At 31.0% G+C, this 10,518-nt stretch overlaps 1 protein-coding gene across 1 annotated transcript; it reads right to left on the bottom strand.

Annotated features, from left to right (window-relative positions):
* Positions 1-8,648: 8,648 nt before the first annotated feature.
* On the bottom strand, positions 8,649-9,872 carry LOC130901096 (mitochondrial GTPase 1). Its single transcript, XM_057812190.1, has one exon. It carries the CDS (start codon positions 9,654-9,656, stop codon positions 8,700-8,702), a length of 957 nt encoding a protein of 318 aa, XP_057668173.1. The 5' UTR covers positions 9,657-9,872; the 3' UTR covers positions 8,649-8,699.
* Between the last annotated feature and the right edge of the window lie 646 nt (positions 9,873-10,518).

The following is a 10,518-nucleotide window of genomic DNA, read 5'->3' as shown; positions in this document are numbered from 1 at the left end:
ATTATTTTTTATCATGTTTATGTCGATGAGAAAAGATAACATTAAATTGAATTTGTTCATTCGTTCTAGGAAATAATATGATGCTATTGTTGATATTAGATAAATATCACAAATATAGGCATTCAATTTTAATCAGTTAAAGCGTCTTCGTGTCTCCAAATTCGAAAAATAAAGACCACTTGACATGACGCAACACAACGTGCAATGCAATGCAGGACGCAATATTTCTTGATCAGAAGCATACGCAAATGAAGTTAAGCTGTTGAATGTTTCATGCAAGATCTCGCGCTTGCAAGCTACAACTCTAGTGAGAAATCTAGTTATTTTTGGCTTAAAAACCAACCTGTCTATTAAACTCCAAAAGTAAGACAGCAGCAGATATAATTATTGCAGATAAACCACAAAAAGAGACTTGTATAATATCAAGCGACGAGCAATATTTTGAAATTGCATGCAATTTCTTGCACATTGTCTTGCACCAAGTCAAGCAGTCTTAATGCTGCCAAATAACTACTAATAGATCAAAAATAACTAGAAGTATATATAAAAAAAGTATGAAACATCGATTATTTATCAAATTGTATTGTAGCAATTTCAAAAAATTTACTTTTGTAAAAAGTAGTCTAGTATAGGTGTCGAAAACGCTGAAAAATCAAAATAAACCTTGTGTGTATTTAATTTTTATTTTGATTATAATAATTAATTATTTGTTTCCAAATATTAAACATCGGTATTTTTCGTACTATTTTGAGAAATCATATAACAAGGTTGTCGAATTATTCATATTACTAATTTTAATAATTATAATTTATAGATAAAAAATATTCAGCACGGTCTTACAACACGTTGAGCCCCGATGCGGTCCATAAATCCGCAACTGAATTTCTCTACAGCCAAGAGCTGTCCTACTACACTATTTCAAGCCTTCTCCATGGCCCAAGGGACTGTATTTATATGTGTGTAACAGTGTGGTTGGACCGTATTTGAAACATTACTCTACACTTGGTCCATTTGGATTCATTGCATGATCTTCAACTCCATTGTAAAACAATTACTCTTCAGGTTATTATCTTCAGCATAATTCGAATAATATTTGACTAAAATTTTTCATTTCACACATCGCACATTTTTGTACACTTAAAAGCATAAATCATCGTCAAAGGATAAAAAAGGAAATAAAATTTTGATTTTCCATACTGCAAGTAAGGTGGAACTTCAAAGAAATATAAAGAATAGATTTATTTTGAGTAAAAAGTGCAAAATATGTTTTTTGTATATGGTCCATAGGACCGCTCTGGCCCCGGGGGAAAATTTTAGTGCCAAAATTTTTATTTCAAAGGGAAAGTTTATCAAGTTTGGTTGGGGTTCAGCGTGTTAAACTAATTTTTACAGAGAGGCGCCGTGCCGACGAGATTCTAATGTCCAGGAGATGAAAATTTGACATGATGATGTGGACTTAATGTCAAGAACAGAAAAATGCCTAATTGATTACTGCAGAGATATAGAAGAAGGCAGGAAAAATCTAATATGTTTTGATGGACAGACAGACAAAAGATGACAAACTTTAAGTATCATTATTAAAAGAAATGAATTCCATACAGACATAAAAGCTAGACTCGCTACCGGCAATAATCAGCTCATAAAATCAAATACTCTTTATTATAGAGAGAGTTAAAACTAAAAGTGTATAAAACAATAATTAGGCCCATTGTCACTTATACAGTTGAAGCTTAAACTATTACTCGAAATCAGAAAAAAAATGTTTATCACTTTTGAAAGAAAAATTTAGAGAAAATAAATGACTACTAAAGAATTGATATATTCGAAAAAATAGAAGTAAGCTTTACAAAAAAAAAGTATATAAACGTTATAAAAATTCAATGAATCTGTAGGGACTAAAAGACGAAAGAGTAACAATGAAGATCTATAAAGAAAGAGTAGAAGGAAATGAAAATAATTTAAAAGCGACTAAAAAACACATCAAAATAATTTTTTTTAAATAAGCTGTAAACAATAATGAATGAAAAATACTAGTATTATCGTGGAAAAAGCGTCGGGCGCTCAATATACGAGAAATATGGAACAAAGTGCCCCATACTTTTTTCGCAAGAATACTAATATTCATTATTTTTACAAGCTTACATGAAAAAATTATTCTTAACTTTGTTATTTGATGTGCTTTAAAAGAGTGTTCTTCGGTTTTGTTTAGCTATATTTAATTTTCACTTTTTAGTTTCGTATACTATGAAAGCTTTTTTTAGTTGTTTTTTAACCTATATTTATTATCCAGTTTTTGATTCGATTTATTATCATTTTTTAGTGTTTAGTATTGTAAATATCCAACAGAATGTAAAATTCTTCTTGTACAACATAATAAAATTTAAGTAATTAAATTCCAAAGTAATACTGATTCAGGTAGTATAGTAAAAAGAAAAGTTACAGTGATAATTTCTAACAAAAAAATTTTTACACGGTGAACGGGATTTGAACCGATGACCGGCGAATCCGTAGGCTGATGTCTTAGCCCGCTCAAACGCAATAAAAATCTTGGGATATACTAACAGTAACAAGCCACAAAGGAGAGCTACAAATAAAGAAGCAAGCTTACATACAGATGAAGCTAATATAAGCGGGTTAAAAAGGGATTGGACTCTCCAGAAAAAGGTGATTAGATTAGGTAGAATACGACCTAAAGAGAATGAAAGTTAAAAATTGGAAAAACAATGCTAGGAATCGGTGAAATACTCTATGATAAAGATACCAATGTCTTACATAGACTCTATTAACTAAATTAAACTGATCAGTGCTCTTCTACTATAAACATGCCTCGAGGTCGTAATTTTTCTGCATGAAAAATAAAAAAGAATGTCTAGAAGAGCACGGTTGTATTCAAAAATATTTATTGGAGATCGAAAATTTCTTCTCAATGAAGATCTTGCTAGTAATTTTACTGTTTGAATCATGAAATGAGAAAAATCGGACCCTCTACTTTATAATATTCGGCGCCACTGACATTAGTTCTTTGTTTTCTATTGAGACATGTACGAGGAAGTTTTTTATAGATAGTCTTATTTATAACATTATGCAAGAATATCTTGACCTTGGAATGCACAAATAGATATCTCATAAACGTATTAAAATAAGAAAGAGAGCCCGATCACAAAAACTTTGATCGACATATCAAAGTAATTAAAATGAATTGACAACAAATTTTCTAAACCAGAAAACACTTATATTTTCGATTTATGCTAAAAATATCTTTTTACATAAACATTTTGTGACATTCTGACATTCAATTATGTAAAGATATATCATTTAAGGAAATGCCAATCCTTCACAAAATCAGTTTATGATGCAAAATAAGCTATTAATATTCTACATCCCTTGAGAGAGCTACAAAATAAAGCGATAAATATATGAACAGTTTCATTTAACCAAAGAATTTACTAAATATACATAGTTCCTTTTTCAAGATAGTCAATGAAAATTATCCCACGCACATCCCAAGAAACCGACGCCACGACCTTGCCTGTAGATGGAATGGTCTTTGCCTTCTGTGTAACGGATTCTCCCTTTTCAGTCCCTTTCACTCCCTTAAAGTGATGGATGTGATGGTTTCATCCAAGGTTATGAAACGGTGCAAAAACTCGGTTTTATTTCTGTGAAACGCTCGATGGAAACATTTTCACGACGATGTTTTTTTTCCATTTTGTGCAAACTCTGTATCCATCTTGGTCACAGCTTCTCATGTCCAAAATTTCAGTTAATATGCGATATACCGCTTTTTTTGAAATACCTACTATATCTGCTAGCTCGCGCACTTTCAGGCGAAGATCGTCCAGTACCGCGTGGTACTGGAACATTTCTGGAGTCGTCCCCTCATTTGGTCAACCACTGCGATGAAGGTCTTCGCAGGTCGTACGGGATCATTTAAACTCGACTACCCATTATTTTTCTGTTGATAAGGAGGAACAGTCTCACCCAGAGTAGAATCTTGTTCAGCTTTTATATTGGTTGGGCTAGTGCCTTTCAAATAAAATTATTGTGTCACATAACGATGATCAATTTTTTCCATGTTTACGAATCACTAAAAATTTTCTCTATTGATGGCTGCCAAACAAATACTAAACAACGTGGCATCTTTAAACTTGAAACATATGCTGTATACATTGTGTACTTTCTAATACAGTGGTATTTTACAAGCAGCTACCGCCATCTCTAACTCAGACCAGCTACTTCTGGGACTATCCTCGTATATCTTAAGGCGTACATGGTGTACGTATCTATTTTCAAGCAACTCATCGTCATCTCTAGGTACTTTCGGTGACTATCCTTGTACTTGAAAATAATCCTTGATATAATAATAAAATTTTCTATGTTTTACAAGCCTGTGGGGCTCAATATTGTTATAATTTATTACTAGTTTAAAAAAAATGTAGCTTTTAGTCGCTTTTAGAACAGTGATAGTTATTCACTGGCCAACCATTTTATTCTTATATAGACTAAAATATCATATCGTCTTATGAATTAATAACTTCACAATTTAATAGTTCAAGCTCTATTCATATATCGTCTAAAAACCGTTCAAGTTTAGCATAATTATATTACCTCTCTAAATGTTTCTTGTAAGTGACTTCAAGACATATTTTCATTTGTCTATGAATGATAATTAAAAACCATCAGAAAATAAGCATACAGTTCAACTAAATTGAACATAATAATAAATAGAGTGGGATATATTTAGAGATAAACTAAATTCTCAAATTTCTTTAGATCAAACTTTAAAGATAAAAGAAGACAAACATTGGTAAAACAGTTAACAGAGAAGATATAATTGGCTTCATAGTTTGCTACATCTGTTGTCTATATACCCCAAGGAAAAAATGTTATTGCACCAATAGTCAAATACAAAATTGTCAAATACAGAAAGAATAAGGCCAAGTGTAGCTGGAGGGTTTACAAAACAGAGGCCACAGAGAACTCACTCAATCTGGAAAGCTACAAAAAGACTAATAAGATCTCAACTACGCAATCCTTCAATTGAAAATGAGGACAATACCTGAACCAGAGATGATAAAGAAATAAAAGACATTTACAGTGAGTAGTAGACTTTTTCCCCAGTAGGCGTTAATAACTACTAACTTCCGCAAGAGCAGCATGTTAAATACCTTGGTATATATTTGAACAAACGCCTCACTAGAAAAAAATATATATTTATCGCCCCATACAATTATGGGGCACTGTCAGCAGCACCAACACAGCCATCCTTTAGAGATTTCGTCACAAAATCTTGAAAGGCATTGTCGGTGCTACTTATTATGTTTCCAACAACATACGACATCTCAGTACATCATAATGCGTTGAGTAATCACTTAAACGCGAGTGAAACTTTTACTGCCCGGTGATATTTAGTAGAAGCATATGTTGATTTATACGTCAGTAACAAATCAAACCAATTGCTTATTGCCTTGTTAGACAGATTGCGCATCTCTAAGAATTAAAAGAAATAGCTGCCAAAACGTTTCTGGTATTCTTTTGATTACTTTCAATATTTGAAGGATCCACCCCGTCCTTTAACCTAAAGCTAGTCGCAAGTATCAGATATCAACAAACTCTTGTTCATTGTACAGTCATAAATTGAAAATCTATTTATGTATCTAAATCAAAAAAATTCCGATTTCTGGTAATAAATAACAATCTCCTTAGTAACTGATGTTTTTATTTTTCATAATATTCATTGTTTACAGATACAAATTATCGTTTATAAAATATAAAAAGTTACGTAAAATACATTGCACAAAATCCAAGAATATAGAAAAATATCATGGTAACCATGTTAAAATTAAGAAATTATTTGTTTACGTTGTTTTATTGCCAAATATTTTTTAAAATATATAATCATAATAATATAAATAATATATTTATGTTACAATTTTTATATCAATATTTAAATTTTGAAGCATCTACTTGAGACAAAAACCTCCATAGCTACATCTCGAAGTATTCTAGAGAAGCTCTATTCATTTATAAAGAACTGACACGTGAATTGAATAACTTAATTCACAACTTTGAAAAACTATATATTAACATAAAATATAAATAAATAAATGGTTTCAATAATCTGACTACTGTTCTCGTTGGATATTAAGACTATATATGACAATCTATGCATGTTAATGCTTTCATAAATTCTAACTCTATTGTATACAAAAGCTATAATTGATTATATTTATGGTCGTCACGTCACATCAATAAAAATATAAGGATAAGTAATTTGATAAGTTAATGGAACTTCAAGTGTCTAAGGGACATATAGAACCGCTTAAGTAAGATGTTGAGGATGGCCAATATACAATAAATCTTACAATGCAATACGAATACAATAGAAAGTAGAAGAATAGATAGATTTATGAATATTCACAGTCACATTAATATAAGACAGAAATTAGGTAATCCGAGACGATACGTTAATGGAGCATAAAATAAAAGACATTGTATAACTTAATTTATGAATAACAGATCTTAAATGGTTTCCATGAGGAGTGGCGAGATAATTCGTGTAATATGTCATTGCCATCATTAGTAAAATATATTATTTGTCTTCAAAACTGTAATATTTATATAATTATAATATAACATAAAAATGCAGAAAGCAAAAAATTTGAAATATTTTTCACAAACGGCATCAAAAATTATGTTTGGTAGTGCCAGAATCAAAATCTCAAATGTTTCTAAATTAATAAAAAATATACCTAATTACGTATAAGTTACCGACACGTGTATTTGTAACCTTCTAAAAACCGTTTGTTTACCAAAAAAATATATTTCTAAGATACGCGAGTGCAAAGTCTGAAAATTTCAAAACAACAAGCCAATCCTAAAAAACTATCTTTTCTAATTTTAAAATCATAACCTAGTTCCAAGTTGAATCAAAATTTTATTTTATTCTAAAGAAATCGTTTTCAACCTTTGAAATATTGAGAAATTCTGTGTAACATATTCGAGGTCACCGATACGGGCCCGACTTCGAACTCTAATTTGATTGGTTCACAATATAGGTGTGTTGGATATTTGCTACTCACTTACAGCTGATGCAATTTTCCATAAAATAGAATGTTACAAGTGACGTCAGAACCAGGAACGGATTCAAACAAACTTCACGTAAATAATTATTACTTTAAACAATAATTATTTTGGAATTTAAAAAGCCAGTTCTATAATGAAATTTATCCGTTGGATCAAATATTACAAATCGTTTAACAAACTAAAAGAAATAAATAAACCATGAAAAATTGTTTAAGGTAATATTTTATTGACTAATGTCATTAGTCCACATTATAAGCGGAAAAGCCACATACAGAACAACAACTTGTCATGTGTGGTGTTCATAACCTGAGATTTATCAGTATAGAGAAGATTTACCAAGATTTAAGAAATACAAGCTCACAGTAATCTGGAAATACATTGCAGTTAAGCCGGTACCACACGATGCGTCTAATGCTTCTAACGTTGGACGCCGGTATGGTAAGACGCATCGTGTTGTCGTAGTGCGCACGTCATTCGGCGAATATTTTTCTTCAGACGTTGACCAAGTCGGTTCTTCTGACCCGCGTCAAAGAACTACCCAACATTGAAACGAAGTTGGAAACCGGCACTACTACACACACTTCTTATTCTCTTGCGAGTTAATGCTACGTGTTTCGTTTGAAAAACCAAGTTACCAGTATCATCCAATTTCCTTTAAAAGAATTTAAGTACATCTGTTCTATGCAGTTCATCACTTTTTTACCACGTTTTTTATTTTTTTAGGTAAACATCATGTAATTGCAGCACTGCATCCAGCCTTCCTTCCAGTGTTCAGTTGTACGTTGGAACGCGAATACTGGCGCATTATCTCAAACACTAAAATTTAGATAGATGAAGTTCCTTCTTATGCTGTATGGGTGGAGTTAATCTCGAGGATCAATTAATAATACAGATAGTAAATGTAATGGTTGAAATATTATATCAATGATAGAAGGAAATGAGACATTTCATACTTGAGTGAATGTTGTGATCGAGCCGCTGGCGAATGATAGATTATTCATTACAAGTATTTAATTTTGAACAAAATTGTCGTTTTATTTTAAAATAACTCTTCAGCAAAATAATACCAAGTACCCATTATTTCTTAAGTAGATGAACAATAATCATTTACCATTCATAAGAGTACAATAATATATTATACAAATACTGATATTATCTCTTTCTGAGCATTTTTTAATGTAGTTCCAATTTTATCTTATGTATCATACCAGAAATACAAATAATGTGTATTCTGGTTAAATCCACATAATATAAGTGGTGAGTACCAAATTTTATTACAATTTGTTCAATGCTACTTAAGTTAATCACTGATAAAACAAAGAAAACTTGATTTAGAATTGTATTGTTAGAGTCTAATATTTATTATTTGACACAAATGAAGTTGTGTTAAGTCAGCTTGTTAGTTGCATAAGGTCATTCAGAGATGTGAGGTATGTCTTATGTGTCAAATTTTGAAGATTTTCATGAAACATTTCTGATCTTCCACTATAATATTTGAGCAAAACGTATCTGCTACAGACATATAGGTTTTAAATTATTTATAACTGATGAAAAAACAAAAAAATGATTCAATCATTTATTAAAATATTCTACATTATTTACTATAAACACTGTTACACAAGTAAATCTTCATCTAACATTATTTTTCCTAAATTCCCTACCCTAAATGCTCTCAACATAATTTGTGCAGCTCCATCCAAATCAGGTCTAATAATATAATTATTTGTTTGATCTCTAAGTCTTATATTTTTTTTCTTGCTCTTAGCAATATGAGTTAAAACTTCTAAAATATTATCACTTGCATCACTCAGTCCAAAATACGTAACATAGTCAAAATGGTTATTTTTATTTAACCAATAAAGAAGATAATCTGACAATATTCTCTCGCCTACAAAATGATCTGCCATCGTAGCACATAATGTCAGCTTTAATCCCGTTTCAACACTGGAAATTGTAGGTGACAAAATTCCTGGTGTATCAAACATATAAAACAAAGGTTTGTCACTCAATTTTATTTTATGTAGAACACTCCTTGTTACTCCTGGGGTAGCACCAACACTTGTGGCTTTGCCCTTATTCAAATATTTAACTCTTAATGCGTTTATTACTGACGACTTTCCCACATTAGGAATTCCAATAATCATAATATTATAATCTTCTTCTGCAATTCTATTGAATCTATCTGATTGGTTAATCAATTTTTGTGCTAAAGGGAATATTTGTTTGATTCCAGGACAATCTTGATTTCGGCAATGAGTAAATATTATATGCTGATATTCGTTTTTCAATTTCTCTTCTATAATATGTTGATAATGACGATCTATCAAGTCTACTTTGTTAAGAACCAGAATGTGAGGCTTTACTCCGCTCACTGTATATTTAAAATCTGCATTTCTACCAGATAAAGGTATTCGAGCATCATGTACTTCTATTAAACAATCTACGGACCTTATTTTATTTTGCATTTGTTTCAAACCCTTTTCCATATGACCCGGAAACCATCTTAATAATTCTTTATCAACAGTTTTGAAAACGCTACGAAAAGTATTGGTTGCCACTTTATTAGACATTTTTTAGCATATTTCAGACGAATATGAAAAGTAAATACATTTTAACATAACTATAACCGCACTTTTGAAATTTTAAGTAATAATTCTTCTTCTTTTTTGTACACATATAAAGTTAGGAGGTATATGCCTGTCGTTCTACAGTAATACATAGATTTAACGAAATAAAATTTATGGACAAATTTAATTTTAATATATCACTCTAAAAAATCGATTTGATTGAATTTCATTTGTACGAAAATAATGCTTTCACGATATTTTCTAATCAGTTCTAATCATAATCACCTCAAAATATCCATTTTTTGCATTTAGTTCTACGAAATCCAGTGCCGGATTTACCGCTGGGCCGCAAGCAAAGGGAGCTCGCAGCGTTTTATGAGAAGTAAAATTGAAATAAACGTTATTTATTAATATGAAATGCTTTGATTCCTTCACCGTGAAGTTAAAGGATACAATATAATTGCTAATATCCAATCAATGTTTTCGAATTTGTGCTTCAGTGTTTATATAAATATATCTCAACTATTCACTTGGTTTAATGTAAGATTGAAATAAGGTATATTTCAATTTTTCACCTAATGCGCTGGCGGCCAGGTTAGGAGCCGTTCAGATTAATTTGGCCTAGGGCTGCAAGTACCCTAACTTCGGCACTGGCGAAATGCATTTGCTTTGTGATAATATAACTAAAAATGTGAAACTTTGAGATTTGAAAATTTAATAACCGTTACCAGTATAAACTATGATGAAATAATCTACGCGAATTTAATAAAAATTTGCAAGGGCTGAAACTAGTAGTTCAGGTTTACACTACTAGACGGTTACTGTACACCTGACAAAATAAATAACATTGTCATGAACCATCTAA

Source organism: Diorhabda carinulata, chromosome X (genome assembly GCF_026250575.1).
Source record: "Diorhabda carinulata isolate Delta chromosome X, icDioCari1.1, whole genome shotgun sequence".
Classification (NCBI taxonomy): Eukaryota; Metazoa; Arthropoda; class Insecta; order Coleoptera; family Chrysomelidae; genus Diorhabda; species Diorhabda carinulata.
This window is presented reverse-complemented; position numbering and strand designations above follow the sequence as displayed.